Source organism: Malurus melanocephalus, unplaced genomic scaffold (assembly GCF_030028575.1).
Source record: "Malurus melanocephalus ecotype Western Australia unplaced genomic scaffold, MMel_1.1 scaffold_432, whole genome shotgun sequence".
Classification (NCBI taxonomy): Eukaryota; Metazoa; Chordata; class Aves; order Passeriformes; family Maluridae; genus Malurus; species Malurus melanocephalus.
The window spans coordinates 395,169-414,420 of NW_026623664.1; the positions used below are offsets into that span (position 1 = coordinate 395,169).

The 19,252-nt window shown below is 38.8% G+C and overlaps 1 protein-coding gene across 1 annotated transcript in view; it reads left to right on the forward strand.

The window, feature by feature from the left end:
• GADL1 (glutamate decarboxylase like 1) overlaps positions 1-19,252 on the forward strand; it is a 69,201-nt gene that overhangs the window by 20,247 nt on the left and 29,702 nt on the right. The window contains exons 10-14 of the mRNA XM_057380014.1: positions 2,135-2,199; positions 2,449-2,530; positions 9,303-9,502; positions 13,717-13,768; positions 16,823-16,912. Of these exons, the coding sequence (XP_057235997.1) occupies positions 2,135-2,199; positions 2,449-2,530; positions 9,303-9,502; positions 13,717-13,768; positions 16,823-16,912 (489 nt within the window). The remainder of the gene's footprint in view (positions 1-2,134; positions 2,200-2,448; positions 2,531-9,302; positions 9,503-13,716; positions 13,769-16,822; positions 16,913-19,252) is intronic.

Genomic DNA, 19,252 nt, shown 5'->3' on the forward strand with positions numbered 1-19,252 from the left:
TTTTTTTTTTTTTTTTTTTTTTTTGCCAGACATTGCTCCCTAAGCACCTGCTCTTTGAATCGGGTAAAGAAACATGAATCACAAATTCCAAATTCATCTTGTAGTACTGTGGATCAAGGGGAGACTGACAGGTTGTGGAGATGCCTGCGACCTCCAGTACTATCAATTTTCTCTTCTACATCTAGAGTAGCAGTTTTTAAAAGAAAGGCAGAAAGTAGTGGCAATAGTGCTGTGGAGGCAGCAGTTGCTCGTCTCTCTCTGCACTTTATCTTTCACTTCAATGCTAATTACAGGTATAATTGATTTGTTGATCAATAACCTCTAGAAAAGATGTGGTTGAGAGAAATGAGAYGAGAGTGGCTAACTTTGCCTTTGGTGGTGACACACTGTTGAGATGATCTCTTAAATGCCTTTTTAGACCTGTTTTTCCTAAACTGTGTGAAAATGTCAACTTTTTCAAACACAGAAATATTTGAATGCAAATTTGGTAAAAATGTATTATATTTTAATGGATTGTTTATAAATTATGAAAATCAGGGAATAACGTAGTGACTGGACTTTATTGAATCATAGAATGCAAAGAGTAAAATTTATCTCTGAATAGTAAGTTCAGTTTGATTGTCGTTCCATAACATGGCAAATTTGAACAAGCTGGAGAAACAAAGTTTCAAGTCATGGTTCTTCAGGATTACCATGAAGTTTGAGCCAAACATTTTCTCGCCTTAGGTCCCACCTGCAGCTTGAGCAGCAGCCCCTGTCTCAGCAAGGATGCTGTTGAGCATGACAATGTAAAATATGATATGATCCATTACTGTGTGGGATTAATGAGAATGGCTTTTTAAGACAAGTTAATAACCTTTCATTTCCCTTGTGAGCCTTTGCYTTTCCTATCTCCCAGAGACAGAGGATCTTATTCCTAATGTATGGCTTGTGAAGCAAATACTGATGGTAAATTCATGTATCAGCTATCACATCTTTTTGTTTCAAGGAAAGAAAAAAAGAACAAAACCCAAACAAGCATATATTCTCTATGTTTATGTCAGGAATCTTTACATCAATGATTTTCTCTTTACAAGTATTATTTTAAAATAAGCTGAGCCCACACATGGACTCTGTGTRTCTCTGAAGAGCCTTGCCTCCCTCACAGGTAGTTTGCTTAAGAGCATTCTGCCTGCATGAATATTGAAAATAATTGTWTTTATTTATTTATTTAGCAGTAATTTCTCAAATGCTCTGTAGGACATTTCTAATGTTTGCATGATCTCCTCACCTTTAAGTTGTGGATAAATGTTGTTGTCTGGGAACTGAGGTTTCACAACACCTGATGATCCTTTCAGAATTTGTGAAGAAAAATCTCATTCCCTGATTCAAGCTGTCTAGGAATTAAAATTGTGTACTAAAAGCTTTTTGTCTGGGTTCCTTCTGTAGTCCATGGAGAGACACATGTCCCAAAGGTGTCACCCAGTGATAGGTGTCTAGAGTAGATGGAACTAAATGAGCAGTTTCAGTGGAGAGCTCCYCACTACAAAGAAGGCCTGAATGACTCTTAGAGCACACACTTTGTTCTTAGATGGCCTGAGGGAGTCTTTAGTCGTTTTAAGGTCAGTTGGGTTGCTGATAATAGAAATGCTGCTGTTGCCCAGTGACAGAAGTTGCTTTTCATAGCTGCAAATTTGGAGCCTGGACTTTGCAACTGGCAGAGATTATCATTGTCTGCATTTTCCCTGTGAATTTCTCAGAAAGGAATTGACCAGCAGGAAGAAGATGTGCAAAATGGGGCTTTCTCTGCTGGCACTGCTTAAGGCTGGAGGAAAGGAAGGAACTCTGTTGGGAATCAGGAATGAGCCTGGTTACACAAGGATATTTCAGGTCATTGCCTTTGCTTACACAGAAGGGCCACTCCAGTTTGTGGCTTTTGTGGTGGCACAGACCACAGCCTCCTCTATTTCAATGATAGCCCCAGGCTGCCCTTTTTATTTCAGTAGATGAAACCAAAGGCAAAATTTACTCCATTGACTATGTAGTAAACTAAGTTTTCAATGTGATAAGACATCCTTAGAAATTACTAGTTGAAGTATTATCAAGATAATTTCATACAAATAATATTGTCTTGGCTCTATAAATGTTCCAACAGGCTTCTTGGGGTGGYTCAGCTTTGATATCAAGGAAGCATTGCAGACTTCTTCATGGTATCCACAGGTAAGTCAGTTTAGTCTATAGGCTCACTTACCAGGGATTGAGGTGGAAGTTGTGTGGCTTCCATAAGTGCTGCATTTTACAAAATAGAAATTACTGTTAGTTGAAGAGACTTCTGACCCATGGTGAGGGTGGATGTATGGGAAATCTGACCTAYCTGCTTGGATTGTGTTTGGTCATTTTTTGATTCTTAGGTACCCATGGTTTTAGATGCAATTTTCACCTCCCTTTCTCCATGTGTAATTTTTGCAGGGCTGATTCTGTTGCCTGGAATCCCCATAAAATGCTGTTGGCAGGCATCCAGTGCTGTGCTCTTCTGGTGAAAGACAACTCTGTAAGTCCTCCTGACCTTTTTTATTTTTTTTTTAGTATTCTAATAGGCTGTCATTGCTGTAATATGAAAGTGGGAATAATTAGAAAACAGCTGCAAGTCAGTTTTACTATACTGCAGTACAAAGGCTGGATTATATTATTTTGAATTTCACCACTTAATCAATTAATAAAGGGTGAATAAGAGGGCAGGGTGAAAATGATCCAAGTCATTGTAMTCACAAGTGGTCAAATTTTGCAGCTGGTGCCCTTGCTAGTTAACTTCTGTACATGATTTGCATTCAAAATTGAGGATTTTGTCACCTGGGCCTGCCACACTTAAACACCGAGCTCATCAAAGTCCTCGGAATAGCTGTCATCCRTCGGGACTGCAGCAGTGCTGTGTCTGCCTACAGCAGGCAGAGCTCATCTCACATCCCCTTTTACAGAGCACCAGAGTGGGAGGGGGATAGGAGTCAGAGCACATGCAGATAAAGGTGCTGAACCTTTTCTCACTCTGACAGTTATGCCTCATCAGCAGGGTCATTTAGACTTCCCAAAAACCATGATTAATTTAAAGGTACAGCAAGCAAACAGCAGAGCTCCTATCTCAACATGACTCAGCAATGTAGTAAAAATCCCTGCTTGTATCTWTGTGGCATTCCTTGACATTAATAAAACAATCAGTAAGAGGTTAATTATTTCAAGCTTCATTTCAAACTCACACCTGCTCAAACTTGTACCCACTGTCCTCCATTAGGGGTGAGTTTTACCTTATATTCCATAGGTTATAAATGACTGAACATCATGAAGATATGGAGCCCCTGAGGTTTTYATCACTATTTTGTGGCCATGGTTTGTAAATTACTTTTATAAATCTCTGTCAAATCAACTGATATTTTCTATTCAGCTGCTGGGGTGATCTATCCATGTAATTTTTACTAACTTCTGTTAGTAAGAACTGATGARGACCAAAGAGCATAACTGCTAATCAGCACTCTCTAGGAGCTGATTGCTCTGAATCAGGGGTGAGACATGGCAGGACAGCAATGAGAAGTGTGCCACCTCATTTCCTGACACTAGAGTCCATGGGATTAAAGGGGATTAGATTTCAGGATTGCCATCCATCACTTTATTCCAAGCTGRAAAACAAACAGAATGAAGCTATTGACTGAGATTAATTGCAGGCTTGGGAAGATTTCAATGCTGTGTTTTTAACTAATTAGGCCCAGTACATAGATATAGCCCCAGGTAATGATTAGGCTACTTGGACTGAATTGTAGAAATTTYTCAGGAAGAAAGAGGAAAGAAATGAAGGGGACTGAAATGTTTTAGCTGSTCTAGCATGTAGTCACTTTACGAACTCCATTCTAGCTTCAGGGTTCTGGCAGCCTTCTTGCAGTGTAAGGTCTGGTAGAGTAATCCTATTCCACTTCCAAACCAGAGCTAGACAATGTTGTGTTGGAAATACTTGTAGAGCTGAATCCAAGGTACTTGAGGGGTGAAAACACAAGTATGGATCATAGCATCAGCTCCTGTTGTACCCTGAGACATGTTCTGGAAAGCAGAAGATTTCTCTGCATCGGGAAGGAAGGGCGTGTCAAATTCTTGGAAAATTGGTTCTTACTTGTTCTGTGTATGTGCCAGTGAAGTCTTTATGTGCAAATAGACACACATACAGATTTGGGTACTTTCTTATTAACTAGCTGGAATATAAATCTTTAAGAAGAAAAAAAGATCAAATGCACATTTAAGACACTTTGACAGAAAAATGTTGCTTCACTTTGATCCTCTCCATACCAGAATAGGCAGCTGAATCCAGTTTCCCATTAAAAATGCTGTTTTTGCACCAGTAAGAGAAGGGAAGGGTACAAGTATCAGGTTCTCACTTGGGAGCTCATTCCACTTTTCCTAAAGCACATAAATACCTATGGGTAGGATGAAACACACATTTGCATGTGAACACCGTTCCTTCACGCTGTGGTTAGGATGCATCAGTGGGAACTGAATGCTGAGATGTTAGCTGGAAGAAGTACGGCACACATTGCTCTGCCAGTTAATGTTCAAGGCACCTCAGGTAGTTTCTGAAGTGCTGAATTCTGCAAGAAAACAAAAAGCAATTCCCATTTATGAATTAACCTATCTCCCTATGAAAGACTGGTTAAGGAAGTTTTTTCGCCTGTCTTCCCCTTTCCTTTGGGATCCATTTGAAAATTGTTATACTTTAGAATTAAGTTTAGTTTATTACAAGCGAGCAAATTAATCCCCTTCACTTTTTGCTTTCTCTTTCACACTTTATGTGGGAAAAATAATCTTTAGAAGATATCATCACATTTCAGCGGTACTCGTAGCATTGTAATTTCCCATCAACAAAAGTAATAGTGGCTTCTTTATTTTTTTTTTGGGGGGAGGGGTTTCTTTTGCCATATTGCTTCAATGGGATTTAGCAGTCTTAATACATTTAAGACATTGCAGCTGGCTTGTTAGAATGAAAAATTGTAATTAAATATTTGCCTGTACAGATTAAAAAAAAAAAAACAAAACTAAACCCAAAGATTAACTGCAGTGAAATGCTGATGAAAGAGTATCTTTCAGCCTTAATGCAACAAAACTGGAACATTTCCAAGGAAGGTAGAGACAGAAAAAAGAAATATGTGTTGACTTGATTTGAAGAGAGAAGYATTTTCACCAAAGGGAAAGAGAGATTGGCTAATCCTTTGTAAAAGCTCAGATTAATGRCTGTAGTTCTTCAGTGCTTAAAGTGCTCAAGAAGGGCTCAGCTATTCCTTTTTCACTGCCATGCCCTGAGTAACTTTCATTGCTCTCCAACAAGATAGTCTTACTCAGAAAACACTGGTCATGAATTTCAGGGTTTTTTAAACACAAAAAATGTTGAATTTTGTGTTTTTTAAACACAAAACTGGATGGACCAATAATCTCAAAACATTGGTGAAGTCAGTTTTGGATTTATATGTTCTTAAAATGCTAGGAATTGGTGTTGGGTGGTACATACTTCTTTAAAACCACAGAGCTACATCAATCTGTCCTTGCTGTTATCCATACCTATGTGAATATTGCCTACATATAAACAGAAAACTACTGTTTGTCACCAGTATCAACGTTCTGTGACTTGTGAGAGTGAAGCACTATTTTAGGTAATTTAGAATCAGTTCTAGGCAATTAGCAGAATTTTTATGTGTTAGTTAAGATGTACCAATGTAGCTAATGAAATCTCAGTGTAGTACAGAATATAATTGATTAAGGTGATGATGGTAGCCATCCACAATGTAATCTCTTCCTCATCATTAACAATATCATRGAGATGTCTACCTCCCTGATTCTTTTCCAGGACAGCTGCAGGAAATGCTTTATTCTCATTGCTTTTGCTTGGGTTTAGTACAACTGAGAGCTCCTTCTTACCTCTTGAAATGAATTGCTATAATGTCCTTTCACACTGTACCGCTTTTGACAATTTTCAAGTATGCTGTTGAAAAGATTGTCCTTATTGCCTCATATAAGGCAAATCAGGGTGATGCTTGTCTTGGGGAAAAAGATATTTTATTRATGAAATTGAAATTCACTTTTAACTAGCAATGGGAATGGAAAGAGATCAGAAGACTTGCTGTAGGTAAGTCTTTTCAATGAGAAAAGTATGTTGAATTATGAAACTGGAGCTCTTGCTTTCAGTATCAATATTTTTYCATCAATTTGCCATTAATTAGAACACACAAAAACTATCCATAGACTTCATCAAAATCAAAAGCTCTTTGAAATTTCATAGTGGACTGGCGCCTCTATGAAAATAGTATTTCYTAAATTTTAACTGGCTGACTATAAGGCTGCATTAGTCTYTGGAAAAAGGGTAGAAAGATAAAAGATGCTGAAGAGAAACTCAAAGCTGTCAAATGGGACAGTTCTAATGAAATTTTTGCAATTCTTCTGAACAGATGGAGCAGCTCAGTTACTGTGTGGAAAACTGTTGGGGTCTTGGGCCTGAGAAYGTTGAGTTAGAAAGCATATTTAAAACATATTTCTTTCTTTTTTTTTCTTCTTCTAAGTTTTCTCCATTTCACTAGGAAAATTGAGATGACTTTGTCTTCCATTCCCATTCTTTTCACTTCCTTTTTTCCTCCACTTTCTTCTGGAATATTCTTCTCTTTCTCACAAAGGATGATTTGTTTCTTTTTCTGCCTGCTCTAGTGACATGCAGGAAGATGTCACTGTACTTGCCTCTGGAGATTGATAGTGTCAGTATCTTCAGCAATATTTCTCGCGCATGTTGTATTCTTAGTCAGATAAGCAGATGGATCATCAATCCAACATGTATTGTCACTTCAGATACACCAGGAGACTAGGACAGTATCTGCCTTTTTTTTTTTTTTTTTTTTTTTTTTTTTTTTTATGAACTGCGTTCCCAAGTATTGGAGTTCACTCAGGGTCATCAAAATATTTGTTGCATTTTCACTCTAGAGCATTTGTTGTTAAACTATGTAGCTCTGCAGCTGTCCTCGGATCTTAAGTGAATCTCTCAGCCTTTCTATAATATTGCCAAGCGCATTTAGGTTTCTTGTGACAAACAATGGTTACTATTTTTCTGATGACAGGAATGAGGGGAACTGCTATTCTGAGACATCCTCTATTGTGCAGCTGCACTGCATTCTGATAAGGCAGAAGATAGTGCCACACTGATCAACCCTGCTGTACACTCACTGCAGACACACTGTACAATTTTAAGTCTGCAAGAGACAGAGTGATTAGCTTAAATTTTTGGATATTGCTGCCTTTTTGTTGTTTTTTTTTTTTTTTTTTTAAGACCATGTCTAGTAAACTCGTTTTTCTCCTGAAAGTAAAGGTACGAAAGTTTAAATAAATAGAGCACAATGCCTTGACAAAATGACTCCTGTTCCTTGTTGTGAGCTGCCAGCCAGAGAAAACAAAGCTGTAAAAAACCTGTAAAGTATGGATGCCTCAGTACTTGACCGTTCTGTGGTTTCTAATGCCATCTTCTTGCCTTTCTTTATTTGAGAATATTGGAAAGTAGGTGTTAGAATCTTACATGCTGCAAAACACAGCTTTCCAGCTGTGGCTACCCTGTGCTGCAGCTGCACATTATCATTCTGCAAAGGGAGAGCAGACATTGGCCTTTGTTCCCCCCAAGCTGTCACATAAACTGTCTTTTCACAAGGCTGAAYATGCTGGTCCTGTGACTAGAGAGTTCAGACCAAATTACCTGTACTTTTGTGAAACAAATATTACAATGGGATTGTCAAACTCCTACAGAAGCTGTGGAGAAACCCTTGGTGGTGTTCTCCTTTTGTGCTCTACAAATYGGTGTGTAGGTGGGTTTTTTATTTGCTTTGCTTTTTTTTGGAGGAAATTGAAAAGTCTGGGTTAGAGGCAGAGTTATTCTGTGTATGCCAGTGGAWTAATTATACCTTTTTTTTTTTGGTCTTGACCTTTTTACTCCATTTTATTGCCAGTCCCAAAGTCATAAGTAGGGTATTGTAATGTAGATCAAGAGTTGTACCTTTCTATGACATTTTGATTAAGAGTGATATGAGACACAGTGCCATTTCAAAATCAGACTTGCAGCAGAAAAGGGTGAAATRCGAAATGCTTTTTTTGTTGGTTTGAATTGAGGGTGCTATTGAATTGGAAAATGAATTCAGCTCTTCTGTTTAGCACTGACAAATCTACAACATTTTCTGTCTCCTGGGCCTCTCGTAGGGCCACCCTCATCTCTGCTTTTGTAACCTGCTTTCTGCCAGCCCTTCTCTCTACTTCATAATATTACAGAGTATATTTTGATATTTCATTCTTCAGCCAGTGACTGGTCCTATGTCTCATCTCTTCYTCTGCACCTTTAAACCTGTAACAGCCTCTCTGCTTTCTGTTTGCCAGCCTTGCTCTCTGCTGGAACTTGCCACACTACTCATTAATCTTTGTCTGTTTTCTGCTGCTCATCTCTGCCCAGGCTGCCCTGCAGAAGCTGGAGGCTGGAAATTGCTGAATAAAAATATTTTATTAATAAACCATGATTAACATATGTGAAAGTATATTTTCTGAAGTTTATTTTCAAATGTCGCATTTGTCTGAATTATGAAAATGAAAAAAATTGGTTTGTACTAATCTCTTTGAGGTTTTTCCACTCAGTCAGATAGCCTATCCTAAATCCACAGTGATTATTTGGGTAAGGGCTAAGCATTTATTTTTTGAGGCTAAAATTTTCCCTGACTGCAACTAACCAAAGCAGGAACAGATTGAKCCATTTGTGAACGTGTAGGAAGTTYCTCAGGGACTGTCCTTGATCATGGTGCTGACAATGCCAAGATTGTGGGTTCACTCCCTTTATGGGCCATTCACTTGGGTTGGAATTGATGATCCTTGTGGGTCCCTYCCAACWTRGAATATTCTGTGATTCTGTGATCTAAAGACTGGAAGAGTGGACATRGGTGTGTTCTCCCTCTTTCCCATCCATATATGATTTAGGGCAACTCTTTCTGGGGCTACCCACTCCCATGGTTTCTTGAGATCTGAGTCAATACTCCTTTCCACCTGCTGCTCTTCCATGACATTATGAAGAAAATAAAATACGTTTCTTGGTTGTCAGTGCTGACTTTACTGAGTTAAGGTTTACCCGGATTTTTTAAACCACACCATAAGCTTTGGATGATATTCTGCATATCCAGATGTGTTTTAACAAGCATTTGATACAGASAGGAGAAGAAAGGCTTTGGCTTGTGAAGCACTTTGAAAGTGCTTATCATCAATCTGAGTRTCTGTTGTGTTTCTCACAGGGCCTCCTGAAGAAATGTTACTCTGCTGAGGCTGCGTACCTGTTCCAGCAGGACAAGTTCTACGATGTCAGCTACGACACTGGTGACAAGTCCATTCAGTGCAGCAGACGTCCGGACGCWTTCAAATTCTGGCTGATGTGGAAAGCACTGGGCACGACAGGCCTTGAGGAGAGAGTAAACAGAGCACTGGCTTTGGCAAGGTAYCACCTCACAGTTTGAGCATGTCTGGTCTGTTTGATTGGCTGAAATGTTGGCACTGCTGATAATCCATATCTTGGAACAGACCCCATTGATACATTTCCCTTCTCTCTTTAATAGGAGGAACTAATAACAATAATAATGAGTGTTATTACATTTGCGACAATATTTAATTGTAATTATTGCTTTTAGCAAAAGCACAGATGCTGGTAAACCTACAAGTCAAAATTAGGCTATCAATCTCTGTTGTGGAAGATTTGTTATCTGACATAATCATTTGCAAATCTAGGCATGGGACAGATTTACCAAAACGCCTCTTTTTAGCTCAACTGTGCRTTCTGGTGTTGGTGTAAATGAAGTCCTATGTGCCAGAATCTGGGCTGTGTCTGGCATGAAGCAATTTTTCTGTTCATGTCATTCCTCATGAATGCAAAAATCTGATCATGGAGATGTCATATGAGGACACTGTGTTAATGTTAGGATCTACTAGAGGTGAATGAAAGCAATATTGTTCTGACATACTGAGTCATTTTTCTCCACAAGTTTGCTGAAGTTCTTAATGTTTACGGTATGTTCTGTTAGGGACTGAAACACCTTTTTCTTGTGATTTTCCCCACACCTGTCCTCTTCAATTTCACTAGGTTTTTGGTCTCACAGAACTCAGTTTCTCAAGTGAATTCAGCAAAATGCTTGGTAGGTGTTTATAGAGTGATGGGGATGCCTCGTTTTCTGGGAAAAAAACTCCCACACACAGGTGATTTTCTCTTAGAAGGAATAATTTTGAAATAAGATGATGGCCCATTAAAAAATGTTCACTTTAAGTAAAATGTTTGTTCAGAATTTATACAAGACAAACAACAATGACAACTTTACCAAACTACTTATACTCTGCCTTAAGTCAAATCATTGATATTGACATTTTACTTTTAATATGAAATAACAAATAGAAAAAAAGTTGAATGTTTTCTTCAATGAAAATTAAAGGAACAGTCTCACTCTAATGGAGTTACTTATAGAAAAAAATAAAAATACCCTGACCTAAACCCAGAGTGGATTCAAAAGGAATAAAAAGAAAGAACCAAAAGCTCAGAAAAGCTGTGACTTTTTCTCAATTTTATTTCTTTAAAGCCACTCATTTTTGGGCYAGTTTTGTGTTTTTTAATATCTTCTGATGAAATTGGACCTTTTTTTGTTCTGAAGCATTGTACTGTTCTTTGTCTGTTCAGAGTAAGTAATTCTTCCCACTATCAGTAGGGGAATTCAGCCTTATCAAGGTCACTGGCCAAGGTCATTTGACTGACTGTGGAGTGATTAATGACCTTTCTGGGATCGATATTTCTGTTTAACTTTCAGATTCAGTTGGTAACACTTCTAAGGAGAGACTGGCTTGTCTCTTCTGGTTTTTGGTTTGTTTTTCCATTAGGAAGAAATTTAATTTTTAGACATTATCTGATTAAATAGATTCTTCACAGTAGTGGCATTGCCATCTTGAGTTTGCACAGACATGGGCACYGTACCAGGTTTACAAACTACTCACTGTGCAGCTGTGCAGCCTTTCTCCTCATTTGCTACATTAGGTGTTCCTTAAATTGCAAGGGTAGTATTTCAGTGTTCCTGAACACAGACCTAGATTAATTCTGGAATTAGTCCACTGACTATAGAATTTAAGGGCAAGATTGCTTTTTCTTTTTTTCTTGTAGCCAAGCAGAGCTGCAAATGTTTTAGGGTAATTGCAGGCATGTAATTCTGATGCAGCAAACCTTGCCTATTGGCTATTCCAGTAATGTCTTCTTGTTCTGGAGATGAATCATTCTTTCAGGGTATTAAATATCCCAGGAACATTGTGATGCTATCTATTTGGAAGGGCTTGCCTTTAAAATACCTAGAGTAGAGCTGATTGCTTCTGATTTTTTTTGCTTATTTTCTTACCCCCAATTATTTTTGATGCAGGGATATTGTTTCTAAAAAGAAAACAGAAGTAAACTGCTTTTAGAATACAACTACAGTTATTGTATAAGCACCTCTGTATTTTATACTTCATCTTCTTCGGAGTTTTTCTGCCTGTTTCCTCTTCTGACACCCACTGTTAGCAGACATATGTCTACTTTCACTGCCTATCTCCACCCCTCATTTTCTGCAAAGCTTAATCATAGCAAATGACATTTCTCTGTGTACTTTGGTCTTCACTAAGACTCAAGCCCTTCTAACATGCTACGACTGTGACACGATAATAAAACTTCACTGTCAACTGCAGAAAGATGCACAAAGTAAATTGCTCCACTGCTATCAAACGATCCTGGCAAGATAAATCAYGGGAGATGGATTTTCTAATGGCTGCCTTCCTAGGTTATTGGGAGTGTAGTTAAGAACATGATTAACAGTGTTGTGAACCCGACTGACATCAGGTAGCCTATGTCAGGTTTTATACTTAGGTGGCATAAAATAAATGCACATATAGTAAGAGGGAAAAGTATTAAGCATTGCAAAATTGCTCTAACAATTGAAGACCTTAGAAAAAAACAGAGATGACACAGAGGCTTATTTTTCATAATTTATTAAAGAAAAAAAATAGATGGAAGGCCACTGCCTTCAACAATAACCTGTTGATGTTGCTAAATATTGGTTTCAYGGCACAGACAAGTAAACAGGACAAAAGCAGCAAGCTTATTTTACCTAAGATAATTACCCTACAGATTCAGRTTCCCCCTAACATGCTGACATGCTATCTGCTGATATGACATATACCTTTCATCAKGCCTCTCTTTCAACCTAAACAGCAGTGTGGGCAATGACAGCCTGATAACAAACRAATGCACCCAGGAGGATCTGAATGGTCATGGCAGAAATAACCAGAACTGTGACTTGTTGCAGYGAGAGGAGACTCCTCACCCGTGGCCCCTCACCGCAGCGATGGCTTTGCTGGGATGTGCCATGGGAGGTGATGAGTCACAGGCACAGCACTTGTTAATGATAAACAGCGTGACAACTCCCCAGGCACTGCTTTGAAAAATGTGTGCCATCTAGGGTATTGTTTATTGCTTCCCCAGCCAGACTGCTTCTGCAGCACGTCTGCTGAAGAGAAGGCGTCACAGAGACAACTGTGCTAGCAGTGTCCCTGTGGGGGCAAGTTTCAGATGTGTGGGAAGGACCAAGGGAGGTTATTTTCACAATATTTCTCTTTCTCAACTGAAAGAMTTACTAGTGTGGTGACCAGTGATGCAGCTTCAGGCAGGAAAATGCCAAATAGTGAATGTAAGAGAAGAACAGGTTTGTGCACAATCAGTAGTTCAGCTATGTCGGGTTTACTAACATTAGACAGCAGTATCTTCATGTAGAAGACTAAAATTTTGTTGGAATGGAAAGACAGCATGAATTTGAGGTGAATTCTTTGAAATTTTTCTTTTGAAGGCTTGAGGGGAGGARAAGAAAGAGAGAAGTCCTATCTTCCTCTTTGCTTCAGAATTCCTGTGTGATGTGTGCCAAGGCAAAGTTGCGATCATGTTTTAAAATATTTCTGCGAATTGAAGCTGTTTGTGTAAAAAATTTTGATACAAACCTGTCTTTCCATTGAATATTTTTGAGTTTTTCATGCTGGACAGGTGAGAAAGAAAAGAAATTTGCATTTCAATACGTTGTTAGTATAGGAAGTCCCAGGATTGTTGTGCATAAACAGTGGCTCACTGAATGGAAAGGTGCACTGCTGTGTACAGTGTGGAATGTGGACAGTAGTGAGAAAATTTTTGAGCTTGAACTATGTTCAAACTTTTAAATTCTGGGCTAAACAAAGAGATCCYGGTGATAGCAGAATGCAAGAGGTGTCAGGGTGACCATGAAATAACATGGCAGCACAGCATCAGCACTTGAGAACAAGGGATGGAGGTATTAAAGAGCAGCATCTGTGGAAATTTGCACTGGGAAAGTTCACAACCTGATGCAAATAGGATCAATTTGTGCCATGTGGCTCTGCTGAAAATCTGTGCCTGAGGACAGAATTTGGCTTCTCCTCACTGCTCCTTGGCTKGCTGTAGCATTCTTTTGTTTCCAGGAACTGATAGCTATTGCATTTTCACAGCAGGTAGAAATGAGGTTTAACTCTGTTGTTTGCTTAGTGTGGGGGGAAAAAAAGGAAAAAGAAACACATGTTTAAGACCTTTCTTTTTATTGTTGTCTGTGTTGTTTTGTTCTATGCTTTAAACTCCTGATTTTTTAATTGCAGATATCTAGTGGAGGAAATTAAAAAAAGAGAGGGATTTCAGCTTCTTTTAGAGGTAAGTGAAAAGGGAATTGAACTCTTTTTATTGTTAGGAAGTATCCATTRTTTGATTTTGTTCTTTTTAGCCAATACCGATTTGTATTTAAAGTACATAATCTAGTAAGTTTATGTATTGGAGATCCACTGATATGACTCAACACGTGCTGTATTCCCAAACATCTCTCTATTTTCCTAGCTTCTGGTACTGTATTGCCTCAGGGGTTGGAGAGGGAGCACTTTTTTGTGAGAGTGAAGAGGGTGGCTATAAAAAAGCAGTGCTTGTCAGACTAACAGATAAGGCTGTGTGCTGGATGGAAAAAGTTTGTTCCCAAAAATGGGCCTTTTGTTGTTAAAGTCCACAGTTTTTCCTTAATTCTGTTTCAACTCCCATCTTCCTAAAAACTACCCAAAAGCTGCATGTTTCACTTGTCTTTACTGAACCTGGCAGCTGATTTCCTGTTTGGTGATCTTACTTGGGGGAGAGTGAGTAAAGGGAATAGTTTTTCCACCTGTCCTCAGCTCTTCTCTTAACAAGGCTGATATCTCAGAGTGTTACAAAGACCTGTCATTTTTATAAACACCTTTTGCATTGTTGGGAGTGTACTTGCAYGAAGGACAGCTTGGTATGTGGGATCAGGAGGACGAGAGTACATGGAGAAGGATGGGATGCAGAGTAARTGCTACCATGAGTGCTCCAGGTTAGTCTAGACAAAATACAAAATATGAAAAATATTTTGTACTATTTATATAATGCAAACTTTCTCTTTAGCTTTGAAAGCTGATCATCTGATCAGCTGAATAATTTTAGGCCAGCAGCACAGGATGGGATTAGTAAAGTGGCAAGCTCTGTTAAGAGCTGTCCATTTCTTGCTGCTGTAGATCTTAGCAGAGAGCCCAGATCTCCTGCAGAGGTGAACGCTCTTGGTAAGAGCAGAGGCTGCTGCATAGTTCCTGCAGGAATGGGACACCTGGATTAAAAGTGGGTTTGAAGGGATAGCTGTAGTATGGACTGTTAGAAAGAAGTTGAGCTTCTTGACTTCTATGAGTTCTTCTAAGAGCTGAGAAGTTGAGTTGAGAMGTTAAAAGGGTTAAGAACCTTGTCAGGAATGCAGCGGGGTGAGCAATGAGAATTCAAAGAAAGGCTCTTGTGAGGCAGCGAGGCCCAGCTATGTGAGCCCTTTCTGAAGGRAAGYTGGGYTTCAGACAAAAAGSTTAGGRAGATGATCCTCTGATACATGCAGTGAGGAAAAACCCAAAATGAGAATTGCTCTGTGGCCTGGAAATGCCACTTGTGCCCAAGTCATCTTGAACTCCTCACTGGTGAAATTGCTTAACTGATTGGGTACAATCCATGACAAGACAACCAGAAACAGAGTGCGAAGCATGGCTGCGGGTAGTTTTCTAGGATGAATGGTATTTTCAGAGGGCAATGAGGTATTTGATRTGTGAAAGGAAACTGAGATAATCAAGAAGGCAACATAGGCAATATGGTAATACATGCCATCTGTCTGCTCCTGCCGTCTGATTTCAAATAGTTTTACAATAAACCCTGTAACGTTGTGCTTGTGCTTTTGGGGAAGGCACTGCCTTGTCAGGGTCTGTGTTTACGCGTGTACGCAATGCAYGCTCTTTGGGGAAAGAAATGGGACTTGAAGAACTGATTTTTATTCTGTTCAGTGGCTGCACAGGGCAGGCTTGCAGCTCAGTTCCTGCTGACAATGATATTCTTCTTGATGATTAAATTGTATTTAATGCATTCTTTGAAGTGAAGCGGAAAATGATATGAGCAGCTCTCAGTGGCCTTTCATGAAAGAACATGGCTCAGCTGGTGGGCTCTCCTCGTTCAGGAGACTGCCTGGGATTATAATAGCAGCCACATCCACAGTGGGGCGAAGAGATGGTGTGACTCAGCTGCCAAACTCCCTTCTAACATTGTTTTTTCCCTTTCAGCTAGTGCTAATGAGGATRGCATGTGGGAGAGGAGAGGGATGTGTGAGTTCATAATCCTGACTATCACAACCCGTACTATAATCTAGATGCCATCTGAATACTGTGCCGCAAATARTGTAGGTCAGGATGGGCTTAGTGATTTATGGCTTGTGTTGGATGGGATTAGAAGGTGTAGCTATTCCTCTTATTATTGTTCTCAACAGAGGTAAACAAAAAAAAATACAAGTTCCAAATTAGAAGGAAATGTATAGAGACCCTGGACTGGCCTGCTGGGAACATTTTCTCAATCATATATGATGCAGAAACCTGAGAAGCACAAAATGCCTTATTTTGTAATGCATGGTGAACAGCCGCTTTTGCTGGGAGCTCTGCTGAGTTTAAAGGCAAAATTTCCCTGGAGAGAAGCAGAGATGTGGAGGCTCAGCCTTTGCTCAAAAGGCCTGCTTAGATATTAGACAAGATACATTCAGAATATGGTGCATACCCTGCAAGGGGTCTTGAGATTCTTATAAAATTTGGAAATTGAGAGCATTAACTCCAGCACGGTACAATATGCTTTATGATATGAAAGGAGGCTGCCATTGTTCAGTAGAAAGATGACCAGATGTGCAAGTGTTAAATGGTCACAAAAATGGAGTCTGTGTGTTTTGTATAAAAGGCATAATAGGAAAATTCTATTAAAAAACCCCAAAACATTAAAAAGAAAATATACTCTTTAAAGTTACTTCAAATATGAATTCTGTAAGTTACCTTTCTCTGCCTCTTTTATAATTTTTCTATCCAAAGCTTTTTAGTGAGTAAAACAGAGTTAAATATGGATATAGGAAGAAGAAATTAAAAAGGAATGCCTGGCAAAAGGAAGAGAAATGGATGATATGAAAAATTACTGTAGTTTCAGAAAAAAAGGGAAAAAAAGGTGACTTGGAAAAAAATGTATGATATGAAAAATTCTTTCTAGTTTCAATAAAAAAGTGACTTGGAGAAGGAAACTTTAAAGAAAAGGGTATAAACTCAAAGGCTTCTGACCCCAAAATTAAAGCAGAACTCTCTGATAATCTATAATATGTATCCCTGWCCCATTTGTTACATCTTATAAGCAATCACTTGTTCTCTTGTTTAGCCCGAGTATGCAAACGTCTGCTTTTGGTACATTCCACCAAGCTTAAGAAAAATGGAGGATGGACCTGAATTTTGGCAAAAGTTGCACCAGGTGAGTGTCACGTTTTACCCAAGGCTTTCTGATTTATCTGTGTGCCAGATAAGAATGTGAAACAAACCTTTGCTTTGCTTACCATTATAACCTATCAGTAGAACAGGGATTTAATCCTTAAATCGATGTTGGTAGAACTTAAGTTTTCTCTTGGTTTAGACAAAGCTAATTATTTTTGTTTCTTAATGTAAGAGGTGTAGGCATTAACAAGTATTCAAATTGCTATCAAAGCTGTTAGCAGCTGGCAGAACTGAGAGAAGAGGAACAGTGTCGTTGCATCTCTTGTCTAGACAGATTATTCATTATCTGTTCCGTATACTTAGTTCTTTCCTGAGAACTTGGCTTGCATTGTCTGTGATAATCTGTGACAATGCAAGCAAGAAATTGCTTAACAATCTGTTTCCAATGTTAAACATAAATGACAATGGGAATACAATAGGAAAATACAGTGAGACAAACTTCACTGATGAGCGCTTTGGTAAGTCTTTGCCATCCTGCTAGAAAATCATGAGCATCTTGAAAAAAAGGAGCAGTAAAATTTTGAAATAACTAGTGGGGAATCATTGGTTAAGACTAAATTAAGAAGCCACTAGACATTTTGTTATTATGTTTTACTGAGTAAGTTATTCTTTGAGGAATTGAATGTAATTCATTGTTTGCACATGTCTGGAAGAGCTTTGGTATTCTGCTTTTCCTTTTTTTTTTATAGAATTTGCTACTAGAAATTTAAACTAGAACATAAAAGTGAATAACATATGCATTCTATGTAAACAAGCTTCCATACTCAATGCCTATATATATATATATATACACACACATACACACACATATATATCTGTATAAAGAGCTGTATAACAGCTCATCTACTGATGGAGGAGTAAGAATTTGGGAGGGAGCAAGGGGTGGGAAGGGAAGGCATAGAAGAAATAATGCTGCCACTGTCACTGTTGATTTATGTGTGCTACAGAGGGGACYGAGGAGGGAAGGGACAAAGCACAACAAATGGCTTTGAGCTCCTACATTTGAGTGGCTTATTGAGTATATCTTACTGGCTYTTTGCTCTGTTACTCGGTAGGGTAGGGAGTAGACGCCTGGCTTTATTTGATGTACCAATATAGACAGATTGATGCTGGAAGTGCAGATTTCCTAGCCAGTGTTTGTGGAAAAGGACTTGAAGGGAAAGAAGCTTATATGCAATTTCTGCCGAGAGCTGACCACTTCTGCAGATCTCAACCAGTCTTTTTATGGGCAAGGTGATATTTTCTTGATTCCTGTATCTCCTCTCATGAAACACTAAAAAAATCCCAAATCCTAAGACATAAGCTATTTCACTCTTCCCCACAAAAGCCTGAAAAAAAAATCTAGCACAGAACAGACCAAAGCTCGCCAGGAAATGGCACAAATTTCTCTCCTGGAGGAAACAACAAATGATGATTGTTAGTTGCGTTGTCTTAGACACTGCTGGGAAGTAGTTTGACACTACAGAAGTGAGCCTGTTTCACAGTGAAAACATGTTATTTTTCCTCCCTGATTCTCTACAGGGATAAGGCTGGGGTTACTCTGCTTTTTGGATGCTGAGGGCCAGTTTGGGGCTCAACATGTGAGCAGATGAGATGACAGCRCTGGGTCAGAAAAAATAAGACTGACTTGACTTTTTCAGCTAAAATCAATTTATTTTAACATTGCTGATGCAACCAACATGGTCATTATATTACAWTAATCAATACAAATGTATTGTTGGACAAGAAGGAATGCATCCTGATCAGCAAGGTGTAAATGATAAGAGCTTTAGGCTGGAGAGGTTGTTACATGATGCCATTGATGGACAGATGAGTGGACAGTTTCTRGATTCCAAGCATTTCCTGAATATTCCCATAATTTCACTCCAATGAGCATTAAAATGCTTTCATTCACAATTTCTCTTTTCATGCCACATTTTAACATCAYAGTAATTCTGTTTATCCAGAAATCAATCTTCCTTTTTGTTGACCTGCATATCTGACAAAAATTAAGGAAACATATGTCTTAAAAGTCCCTGGAGCAAGTAATTGATTTTATTCAACTCCTTGTTCAGCAATATTGTTCAGAATAACATGCTGTCTTCCAAGGTTAGTTATATCATCTTTGGTGCTGGTGGAAGTTGATAAGCAAATTGTTCAGATCTCGAGTCCTCAGCTTTGTGAAGAATTTGCATAGTCCTATGCAAAATACCCCTGGAGGTTTTCTGCTGTACTGGCTGTTCTCCAGTTTCCATGGCCCACTTTATGTGGAAATGGGTCAGGACTGACTGGCTGGCAGCATGATACCTGATTCTGATGTCAGCCTTCTTGTTGTCCAACA